General features: G+C 38.7%; 1 protein-coding gene across 2 annotated transcripts in view; it reads right to left on the minus strand.

The window, feature by feature from the left end:
• Positions 1–2,932: 2,932 nt before the first annotated feature.
• The window catches only part of LOC133570136 (uncharacterized), a 13,178-nt gene continuing 3,203 nt past the window's right edge, over positions 2,933–12,907 (minus strand). Inside the window, exon 3 of one of the 2 annotated variants that reach the window (XM_061922838.2) lies at positions 2,933–5,572. In XM_061922838.2, coding sequence (XP_061778822.2) covers positions 4,083–5,572 — 1,490 coding nt within the window. In that variant the 3' untranslated portion in view covers positions 2,933–4,082. Of the gene's footprint in view, positions 5,573–8,846; positions 9,156–12,907 lie in introns of those variants that run through there. The other variant, XM_061922846.2, reaches the window with a different exon arrangement.

The following is a 12,907-nucleotide window of genomic DNA, read 5'->3' on the forward strand; positions in this document are numbered from 1 at the left end:
TTTAACTTGCACTTACAGATGTAGCGACCAACTGTCGTTACTGACAGTGGTTTTCTGAAGTGTTCCTGAGCCCATGTAGCAGAGGTGGGACCAAGTCATTGTTTTGCAAGTCACAAGTAAGTCTCAAGTCTTTGCCCTCAAGTCCGAGTCAAGTCCCGAGTCAAGACAGGCAAGCCCCGAGTCAAGTCCAAAGTCAAGACTGGAAAGTCTCAAGTCAAGTCTAAGTCCTGCATTTTGAGTTTCGAGTCCTTTCAAGTCCTTTTAACCATAGACTAATATATTAACACAGATTGTGTATGCTTTTCAAACGCTGTATTTATTTATTAAAACAAGTGCATTTTAAATTGCAGGAAAGAAAATTGTGCTGACATTGCACTTTATAATAGCACTATTAACCAGTCATTTTAAACATTAACTCATTCCTTTACAGAACAAACACATTGAAAAATAAAGTGCAAATGTACTTATTTGTACAAAAGTGTTAACATTGAAAAAACATGACATACACGTGAACATAACAAAAAAGTTGTACTTTTTATATGTCAGGGCCCTATGCTGCATTGCATTTGCAAAAGACCAAATTAGCCAAGAGTCTGTCAGTCATTTGTGCACGATGGGGGCGTAGTATGATGCCACCATGGCTGAAAACTCGCTCCACTGGAGCACTGGAGGCAGGCACTGCCAAGACTCTCATGGCCACTCGGAACAGTGAAGGAAGAGTCTTCATGTTCAATGCCCAGAACAAAAGGGGGGGAGAGTTTTTTTGGGTTGGTGCACTACTTGTAAGTGTATCTTGTGTTTTTTATGTTGATTTAATTAAAAAAAGAGAAAAAAAAAATGTATTTCTTGTGCGGCCCGATACCAATCGATCCACGGACCAGTACCGGGCCGTGGCCCGGTGGTTGGGGACCACTGAGGTAAACAACCAACAGTATGTCAGAAAGCTAGCTAAAACGGTACACATATTCATAATATAGTATACATTTTAACTGACCTTTATTTTACTATTTTTGTCTTTTTTTAGGTGGCTAAAATACGCGGTGCTGCTGACCGCCGTCTAACGTTACGTGTGATATATTGACTAACGTAACCCTGCTTAAAAAAAATCACTGAACAAAAAGTATGAATAAGGTAGTGAACTGCAACAGATTCCCGTGTTTGCAATAACGTTATAACGTTAGCAGTGAGTTTACAGCCTCACTGATTTAACTACACAGCAAATAAAAGTCACGTTACTTAGCCAATAAACGTTATCTTACATTCAAAACTTACCGTTCTTTGTGCAACTTCAAATGCCGGACGAAGTTGGAAGTTGTTGCCTCTCCATCAGTAATTTTCGAACCGCATGTGTTGCATACTGCAAACCGTTTTGTGTTGACCACCTCGTAATTTTTATACCCAAACAAAATTATTTTAGGTATCATTTTTTGTTCACTGGCGTGTGGTTTGGACATGTCTTCTTCGTTGGTTGTCCTGCAATTTGATTGGATGAATGCTGTGTGATGAAAACAAAGTAGATCTAATTTGATTGGCTGTTGTACTGAGACCACACCAGCTGACACACGCAACGCTGATAGACAAGTACACAATGAAAAATACGGAGCGCTCCCGAATAACTTTTTCATCTTTGGGTTTTGGGGAAAGTAGCAAGTCATGTCAAGTCATGTCAATTCAAAAGGCTCAAGTCCAAGTGAAGTCACAAGTCATTGATGTTAAAGTCTAAGTCGAGTTGCAAGTCTTTTTACATTTTGTCAAGTCGAGTCTAAAGTCATCAAATTCATGACTCGAGTCTGACTCGAGTCCAAGTCATGTGACTCGAGTCCACACCTCTGCCATGTAGTGATATCCTTTACACACAATATCGTTTGTTGATGCAGTACCGCCTGAGGGATCTAAGGTCACAGGCATTAAATCCCTAAATTCCTTGCAATAGCTCGTCAAGAAATGTTGTTCTTAAACAGTTGGACAATTTGCTCACGCATTTGTTCACAAAGTGCTGACCCTCGCCCCATCCCTGTTTGTGAATGACTGAGCATTTTATGGAAGCTGTTTTTATACCCAATCATGGCACCCACCTGTTCCCAATTAGCCTGTTCACATGTGGGATGTTCCAAATAACTGTTTGATGAGCATTCCTCAACTTTCTCAGTCTTTTTTTTGCCACTTGTGCCAGCTTTTTTTAAACATGTTGCTGGCATCATATTCCAAATGAGCTAATATTTGCAAAAAATTAAGTTTTCCACTTCGAAGGTTAAGTATCTTGTCTTTGCAGTATATTCAAATGAATATAAGTTGAAAAGGATTTGCAAATCATTGTATTCTGTTTTTATTTACGATTTACACAACATGCCAACTTCACTGGTTTTGGGTTTTGCTTGTGTGAGTGCATAGATATAAACACAGGGTGTTTTCATTTTGTTTATCTCATTGTGGAAGAATGAAGGCCACTTTTGGGGGTGTTCTTACTTTGCCAAATAAGGAGAGAATTTGTTTCCATCCAACAGGCACAATATTACACATATCAAATTTTCAAACTCTAATATCAGACACTTCTAATGTCTTTTTTCCTTACATATCAAATCCTAACTCAATTTCTCAGTTATTTCTCTGGAACAAAAACGAAACATTTGTACAAATGACCTGAAACGTCCCATTCCTCCAAGGTCAAAGAAAAGTTCATTTTAAAAACATTTCCAGGAATTTACCCTTCAAAATAGTTTTTACGATGTTTTTCGATTGAAGACGACACTCGTTCTTTCTGTGATGGCGACATTGAATCAACAGTACATTTATTTGATGAATGTACAGTATGTACAGTAAAGTTCCGTGGGATGATGTTCATTATTGGCATTATCTAACATTCCAAACTTGCCCATGTTTTCTGAAATTGATATTGTTTTGGGGATTCTAAGAAAGTAAAACAAATGGTCAATATGGTCACGGCCAACTTTATTATTCACAAATGTAGATTCTTAAAAACAAAAGCATTATTTATAACCTTCCACAAAGAGTTCTGCCATCTTCTCTCATCTATATAGTGCATAAAGGTCTGGGGACATACATATAAATAACAAAACAAAGAGAGAAATAAAGATAATTAACAGAATGGATTATCAAGACCCAACAAATCATTCATAAAGTAACACATTTTAAGAGTAACGTTACCGGCGACGCAGAACGCAGAGCTGTGATTGGTCAGTTTTGCCGCAAAGGGTCCCTGAACACAGGCGAGCAGACATTGTGCTTGAAATGCAAAAATGATTGTATGAAATGAAAACACAGTGATTAAACAATTGCCTGGCAACTGATATTGTGCACTTAATATCTTGGTGCTCTCTAAAAATAATTACTGAATGTGGCGTTTTTCAGCGTGGTGTGTTGTTGCGCCCAGATAGAGTCACAAAGTACGACACTCTTTTTAAGTCTTATTGTCAATCCTGTGCTAACAGGTTCAATTTCGACACATATTCTTTCTCGTGCGCACACGTCTTTTTCTCTCTCACATTCTCCGTCAATAATCTTTCAGGCACAGTATACTTAGAAACATTTGTGAACTCTGAACATGACCATACGCATTAACACCAGCACGTGGTTACAATAGTTATTTAACAGTTGTTGTTTTTTACATGTTAGCTCTCTCTTGTCCCATGTCCCGAATGGCCGAATAGTGTTGCAGATAGCGTCCGTATGAACAAATGTAAAATAAATATGTATAAATGAGTTCATCCATGCAATCGCTTAAAATTTAAAAAAAAAATGTAACACTTGATTATTCCTAAAACCAATATAAAAACACTAATATGAATAAGTATGCAAGTGAATTATGAATATCAACATACACAGACTATTTTATTGTATGTAACATGATTTGTACTGTTTACTATCCCTTTTCAGTCATATTGATCCATTCATTTTTAAACAACAGTGCACAATGTTGTATATAAATGCATGAAAAAGGTACCAATATAAAACATATAATCTAGAAATGTTAAAAGTATATTAACAAGATTGTGTTACACACAATGATGTGACTTTGAAAGTCAAAGTGAACGTTTTGACGGTTTATTTCAAATCCTGCATCTTCATTTGCTGCTGCTGTTCTCACCAGCACACTTGTGTTTCTTACACTGGTACTTAGAAGAGAATCTTTCACCACACACACTGCAACTCAACACTTTCTCTCCTGTGTGTATTCTTGTGTGTGCTTTCAAACAGTGCCTTTGTGTAAAAGCTTTACCACATTTTGAACATATATAAGGTTTTTCACCAGTGTGTATTCTTGTGTGCATGATCAAATTTGCCTTCTGGGTGAATCTTTTACTACAAATTGAGCACATGAATGGTTTTTCTCCAGTGTGTATTCTTACGTGTACTTTCAACTCACTACTTTGTGTAAAACATTTGCCACAGATTGAACAAGAACAATTGTTTTCTCGAAAGTGTGTTCTTGTGTGTACTTTCAAACACTGATTTTGTTTATAACATTTACCACAGATTGAACAAGAAAAAGCTTTTTTTTCAGTGTGTGTTTTCATGTGTCTTATAAATGCTGATAGGTAATAAAAACTTTTGTTGCAGCTTGAACAGGAATAGATTTTTTCTCCGGTGTGTGTTTTCAAGTGTTCTTTCAAAGACTGATTGTGTATATAACCTTTACCACAGATTGAACAAGACAACATTTTTTCTCCAGAGTGTGTTCTCATGTGTCTTATGAATGCTGATTGGTAATAAAAGCTTTTGTTGCACCTTGAACAGGAATAGGTTTTTTCCCCGGTGTGTGTTTTCAAGTGTTCTTTCAAATACTGATTTTGCATAAAACTTTTACCACAGATTGAACAAGAAAAATGTTTTTCTCCAGTGTGTGTTCTCATGTGCACTTTCAAACCCTGTCTTCGTGCAAAACCTTTACCGCATACTGAACAGGAAAAAGGTTTTTCTCCTGTGTGTATTTGCATATGATCTTTCAACACATTTTTTTGTGCAAACCTTTTACCGCAAACTGAGCAGGTAAAAGGTTTTTCTCCAGTGTGTGTTCTCATGTGTCTTTTCAGTTTACTCTGGTAACTAAAAGTTTTGTCACAGTGAGAACATGTTAAGTGTGTGTTGTCAGTGTGACATGTCTTATCATCTTTAGAGTCTCCATCATCAGTGTCAGGAGAGTGAGACGTTGTGTCGTCACTATCTGATAGTGGAGCTAAGATCTTGTCTGCTTGTGATCCTCCACAGTGGTCTCCATCAGCTTCTGTTGTCATGTGTTGAGTTGAGCTGCTGCTTGGAGGCTCTGCCTCTCTCTTCTCCTCACTTTCACCTTTGACCTCATCATTTTCACTCTTCACAATCGCACCAGTCAATGGCATCTTGGTGACATCAACCTCCTCCAGTCCTTCAAGATAGTCGCTGTGTTCTTCTACTTCCTCTTTAATGTGCGGGTGCTGTGACTCCTCCTCTTCCTCTTCTTTAATGGGGGGCGGTTGTGAGTCCTCGTCCTCTTTAACATAGGGTAGCTGTGGCTCCTGCTCCATCCTGGAGATCCAGTCCCGCTGCCCGGGGAGAATATGTTCTTCACTGATATCTGTAGGACACAAGAAGATAAATGCAGGCTTTAAAAAAATGTCCAGCTTTGCACAGTCACATGAGATATTGTCCTGCACCAACATATGCTCTGATAAAGTCACTGAGGGTATCATCAGTCACCACGTTGACATTCAAGATGTCATAACCATACCGGACATAACAGAAGCAATATAACAAGCCATGAAAAAAATACAAATAAACAGCATTAAAACCTTATATACAAACAAGATAACTGTGTTAAGGCTGCAGCTAACGATGAACGAAACCGATTATTTTTTTCGAATAATCGGTTAATCTATAGATTATTTTTTTCGATTAATCTATAGATTATTTTTCCTTTTACCGATTATTTTTTTATTTAAAATGAAGATGAAAAAATAAAATGTAGGCCAGTTTTTTCAAAAGGCATGGCTTTTATTTACAAAAAAAAACAACGTATGGCCACTCAGTCAACATTGACAACAACATGACAAAATATTCTGTAACAATGTAAACATTTTTAAAACTTTTAACATTTAACAAAATTAAAAGTAGCTTATTTGCATTTTAATGTGCAAATATAAAATAAACATACAATGCAAATCTTAATATTCTGAAATAGTATAAGAATTTCAAAAGTAAAAGTATTGCTTATTTTGCTTTAAAATGTGCAAAAATAAAGATAAACATCCAATACAAAAAAGTGCGTATTTCCTTGAATTGGCGCCGGGTTATAGTATTCGCATGCCTCGAATTACTGCCGGGTCAAACTCGTTTTGCAAAATAATTAGCGCATGCTTGGCCTTACCGCCGGCTCAGGATTAACGCCGGATCAAACTCGTTTCGCAAAATATTAATTTTATTCGCGCATGTCTGGAATTTTCGCCGGGTCAAACTCGTTTCGCAAAATAATTAGCACATGTCTAGAACTTCCGCCGGGTCAAACTCGTCACGTCATGAGTGACACTTCACCTGTCATCATTTTCAAAATGGAGGAGGCTGATTTCAATAATTTGAAATCGCATAAAGGGAAGAAGATTAAGAGCTTTTCAGTAGGATTTAAGGTCCAAGCTATTGAATATGCTAAAAAGAACAGTAAGCAGCTATGTTTTATTAATATACCGTAGCTGCGTGTGTCAAATATGAGTCATTAAAAGACTCCCGCCTCCTGGTGGCAGAGGGCGCTAGTGATCCTTCTTGCGACTACCAGTACTGCAGAAGACCGGTGCTGCAGAAGAAGACAACAAGCCACAAGAGTGAGCAGCGATCGTTTGCTTGCACTTTTAACATGGAGGATTACATATCTAAAATAAAACAGTTTTCTAAACTATACTTCCAATCGAAGCAGGAGGTAATACTTAAAGGAATATCTCCATCGAGACAGAGAGACTTTTAAAACTGAAGAAAGATAAGGAAGACTTCTATAAGCAAGTTATCGATGCTTTTGATCAGAAGCAGCTGCGCATGGACTCATAAGTAAAGGTAAGACCATAATAACGTTTTTTTTATTAAATGTGCTTTTCATGATGGTATCCTTACATCACTCAAATTTTAAGCGCAGGCCTAAATTTACCCCACGCCTTTTGGTAAGCGCAGGAGTGAGAAGAGGTTTTAAATTAATTAGCGCCCCGGCGGCTATTCAAGGAAATACGGTATGCAACGCGTCGACGCACAAAAACGGCGTCGACGTATTTACGTAATCGATGTCGACTACGTCGACGCGTCGTTTCGGCCTTAAACTGTGTGTACACCTAAAAGGGGAACAAGACCAGGGCAAAATATCAAATTTAAGATATTAAGTTTTCACACATAAAATCGAGTGTGAGAAACATGAGCTGTTACGATTGACCCTTGGGGGATGCCAGAAAACCCCAGAGCTAGTAGCAAGCAAAAATAGTCTTATACTGTATGTACTGTATATACAGTGAGGTCCACAAGTATTTGCACACCCGGCAATTTTGCAAGTTCTCCCACTTAGAAATTAGGGAGAGGTCTGAAATGTTCATCATAGATATATTTCCACTGTTAGAGACAAAATCTAAAAAGAAAAATCCGGAAATCACATTGGATGATTTTTTATTGATTTATTTGTATGTTACTGGGGTTCATAAGTATTTGCACACATGAGAATCAGCAAGAATTATGACTTTCAAAGAGCTGTCAGTCTACCTGAAAAAAAGTCCACCTTTACCCCACAACTAATCACCCATCCACCACCTTTTTGAGCTCATTATAGTCACCTGTACAGCCCACAGTCAGTCAAGGTCCAACTGCTACCAGAGTGCTTGATGGTATGCTTGGTGTTCCTGGGACTAAAGGCCTCACCTTTTCTCCTCCAAACATATTGCTGGGTATTGTGGCCAAACAGCTCAATTTTTGTTTCATCTGACATCACATGGACAAAGATAAGACCTCCTGGAGGAAAGTTCTGTGGTCAGATGAAACAAAAACAAACAAACAAAAAAAATATATATATATATATATATATATATATTAAAAAAAAATTTTTAACAAAATTATATATATATATATATATATATATATATATATATATATATATATATATATATATATATATATATATATATATATATATATATATATATATATATTAAAGTTAAAGTACCACTGATTGTCACACACACTAAGTGTGGCGAAATTATTCTCTGCATTTGACCCATCACCCTTGATCACCCCCTGGGAGGTAAGGGGAGCAGTGAGCAGTGAGCAGCAGCAGTGGCCGCGCCCGGGAATCATTTTTGGTGATTTAACCCCCAATTCCAACCCTTGATGCTGAGTGCCAAGCAGGGAGGTATATATATATATATATATATATATATATATATATATATATATATATATATATATATATATATATATATATATATATATGTGTGTGTGTATGTATGTATGTATGTATGTATGTATGTATGTATGTATGTATATATACTGTGTATATATATATATATATATATATATATATATATATATATATATATACACACATGCATACACACACACACTTTTCAAAATGTTTAAAGAGTTTTGGGACGAGCACCCAAAAATGTTCTCCAAATTCCCCTCTCGCATCAAAGATAGATAGATGGATAAATAAATAAACTGCATTGTCTGTCCCAACAGAGACAAAAATTATCCTTTTACAGGCTCGACAATAAACACAATTTACATTAAAGACAGAAAGTACAGTACATTAAAAGAGGACTGTTACAAACAAAAAGCTTCTAAAAACGGGGTGTCCATTTGATTTTATTCAAAGTGATTACCGGTATAGCAGAGTGAATGGAGGATTTTGTGTAGATGTTTTTCTAGGCCAGTGGCAGTAACTGGAAGTACTGGTGGAAATGGGCAGTCCGTGGTCAGGGTGGCTCTCTCGACCACAAAACGGTTATACAGGTCGGAAAGGGGAGTGTGTGGTTCGGGATGGGAATCAAAAATATTATTTTGTTCAGAACCGGTTCCCAGTGTATCAATTCCTTGCCAATATTTTAAGCAATTCCCTTTCGTTATCAGTAGTCGGAGAAACGTTGCACGTTTTCTTCACACCACATTTTCACTCAATCATCTTCATTATACAGGTGAAACTAAACAAAAAATAGAATATTGTGTAAAAGTCCATTCATGTCAGCAGTTCAACTTCAAATGTGAAACTAATATGTGATATTACATCAGTACATGTGAAGTGAGATTTGTCAAGCTTGTCCATCCATTCATCCATTTTCTACCGCTTGTCCCTTTCGGGGTCATGGGGAGTGCTGGAGCCTATCTCAGCTGCATTCGGGTGGAAGGCCGGGTACACCCTGGACAAGTCGCCAGCTCATCGCATCTTGTGCAAATAAACTAACGCCATGTTAAGTCCGAGCAATAAATATTGTGATTGTTGGTCCAATCCACCCTTTTGTCCATGCCAATTTTCATGACAGAAACTAAAACGTTAGGTGTTGTGCAGGAAAGCCAAGTGCTTTATTCGACACGGATGACCACATTTTAGTGTGTCATAGTTGGTGCTATTCGTTAGCATGAAGAAAGTATCTTCATACTGAATCTTCACATAATAAAATGTGGAAAAAGTTAAAGGGGAACATTATCACAATTTCAGAATGGTTAAAACCATTAAAAATCAGTTCCCAGTGGCTTATTATATTTTTCGAAGTTTTTTTCAAAATTAGACCCATCACGCAATATCCCTAAAAAAAGCTTCAAAGTGCCTGATTTTAACCATCGTTATAAACACCCGTCCATTTTCCTGTGACGTCACATAGTGAAGCCAACACAAACAAACATGGCGCATAGAACAGCAAGCTATAGCGACATTAGCTCGGATTCAGACTCGGATTTCAGCGGCTTAAGCGATTCAACAGATTACGAATGTATTGAAACGGATGGTTGTAGTGTGGAGGCAGGTAGCGAAAACGAAATTGAAGAAGAAACTGAAGCTATTGAGCCATATCGGTTTGAACAGTATGCAAGCGAAACCGACGAAAACGACACGACAGCCAGCGACACGGGAGAAAGCGAGGACGAATTTGGCGATCGCCTTCTAACCAACGATTGGTATGTGTTTGTTTGGCATTAAAGGAAACTAACAACTATGAACTAGGTTTACAGCCTATGAAATACATTTGGCAACAAAATGCACTTTGAGAGTGCAGACAGCCCAATTTTCATCAATTAATATATTCTGTAGACATACCCTCATCCGCGCTCTTTTCCTGAAAGCTGATCTGTCCAGTTTTGGAGTTGATGTCAGCAGGCCAGGGAAGCTAGGGTCGATAGGGGGTTTAGCTCGCTCGTCTGCGGGAACAAACTGCCGCCATTCCTTGCCGTGCTACCGAGGTCCTTTGTCCCTGAATTGCTCACACACTCCGGCAGATTCAATGGGAGTCTGGCGGCAGATTTCTTTGACTTTATCGTTGGAAATGCATCTGCTTTGAGTGTCGCAGGATATCCACACATTCTTGCCATCTCTGTCGTAGCATAGCTTTCGTCTGTAAAGTGTGCGGAACAAACGTCCAATTTCTTGCCACTTTCGCATCTTTGGGCCACTGGTGCAACTTGAATCCGTCCCTGTTCCTGTTGTTACACCCTCCGACAACACACCGACGAGGCATGATGTCTCCAAGGTACGGAAAACAGTCGAAAAAACGGAAAATAACAGAGCTGATTTGACTCGGTGTTTGAGAAAATGGCGGATTGCTTCTTGATGTGACGCCACGTTGTGACGTCATCGCTCCGAGAGCGAATATTAGAAAGGCGTTTAATTCACCAAAATTCACCCATTTAGAGTTCGGAAATCGGTTAAAAAAATATATGGTCTTTTTTCTGCAACATCAAGGTATATATTGACGCTTACATAGGTCTGGTGATAATGTTCCCCTTTAAGTGCTGTGAATATTTGGCCCAAAAAAAATGTGTATTTTAGAGGTGGATGGATATAAAATCCCTCGGTGCACAGTAGTCTGTACTTTAGGTAGTCCTGCTTCTTGTAGCTGTTTGTGGGGGCTTTGCGTCAGTCGCCTGACTTTACGTCACGGGCAAAGAATGGCGGATGAGGAAAGAATATTTTCTTAAGATTTTTAGGAGCTACTGGCAACCGGATGATCTACTGTCAATCTACGGTGTCACTCACTCTTACTCACTGTCACATGGGTCCACTGTCTTTCAGTCGCCCCCTGGTGGTTGCCTGACTGTTGGTTGTGAAAGTGCTTGACTTGATATGCAGCGAAGCCTGCTTTTTACCTGTTAATATCGCCAACAATCACCCTCGTTTAAACGTCGCGGCCAAAATCCTTGATTATGATTAAAATGTGATTAACTGTGCAGCCCTACTGTCAATCATGGACGTTAAAGGGGAACATTATCACAATTTCAGAAGGGCTAAAACCATTAAAAATCAGTTCCCAGTGGCTTATTTTATTTTTGAAGTTTTTTTCAAAATTTTACCCATAACGCAATATCCCTAAAAAAAGCTTCAAAGTGCCTGATTTTAACCATCGTTATATACACCCGTCCATTTTCCTGTGACGTCACACAGTGATGCCAATACAAACAAACATGGCGGATAGAACAGCAAGATATAGCGACATTAGCTCGGATTCAGACTCGGATTTCAGCGGCTTAAGCGATTCAACAGATTACGCATGGTTGTAGTGTGGAGGCAGGTAGCGAAAACGAAATTGAAGAAGAAACTGAAGCTATTGAGCCATATCGGTTTGAACCGTATGCAAGCGAAACCGACGAAAACGACATGACAGCCAGCGACACAGGAGAAAGCGAGGACGAATTCGGCGATCGCCTTCTAACCAACGATTGGTATGTGTTTGTTTGGCATTAAAGGAAACTAACAACTATGAACTAGGTTTACAGCATATGAAATACATTTGGCAACTACATGCACTTTGAGAGTGCCGACAGCCCAGTTTTCATCAATTAATATATTCTGTAGACATACCCTCATCCGCTCTCTTTTCCTGAAAGCTGATCTGTCCAGTCCAGTTGGAAATGCATCTGCTTTGAGTGTCGCAGGATATCCACACATTCTTGCCATCTCTGTCGTAGCATAGCTTTCGTCGGTAAAGTGTGCGGAACAAACGTCCAATTTCTTGCCACTTTCGCATCTTTGGGCCACTGGTGCAACTTGAATCTGTCCCTGTTCGTGTTGTTACACCCTCCGACAACACACCGACGAGGCAAGATGTCTCCAAGGTACGGAAAACAGTCGAAAAAACGGAAAATAACAGAGCTGATTTGACTTTGTGTTTGTAATGTGTTTGAGAAAATGGCGGATTGCTTCCCGTTGTGACGTCATCGCTCCGAGAGCGAATAATAGAAAGGCGTTTAATTCGCCAAAATTCACCCATTTAGAGTTCGGAAATAGGTTAAAAAAAAAAAAGGTCTTTTTTCTGCAACATCAAGGTATATATTGACGCTTACATAGGTCTAGTGATAATGTTCCCCTTTAAGACAGGACAGAAAAGCACCAGGCAAACTGGATCGCTTAACCCGGCAGCTATACGCCAATGCGAGCAGATAAAACAAGACAGAAAATCATTGATACACTTGACAGCTGCGATATCAGAGATGCAGAAGACCCAAGCCCTCACCATCGCTAAAGACACAGGACCCCGTCAGCCAACAACCACCTGGTTAGTACTTCTGAGCACTGCTATTTCTCGGATGTACGTTACTAGCAAAATATTACGTGATGGCTACACTCCTGCACACACTGATAGATGGAAATAAGGACATAAGATTCATTATTAATTTATGGATGTGATGTCAGCTCTACCTCAGTAGTGATGTCATATTTGGTTAGGACAAATTTACAGATACACTT

Source organism: Nerophis lumbriciformis, linkage group LG01 (assembly GCF_033978685.3).
Source record: "Nerophis lumbriciformis linkage group LG01, RoL_Nlum_v2.1, whole genome shotgun sequence".
Classification (NCBI taxonomy): domain Eukaryota; kingdom Metazoa; phylum Chordata; class Actinopteri; order Syngnathiformes; family Syngnathidae; genus Nerophis; species Nerophis lumbriciformis.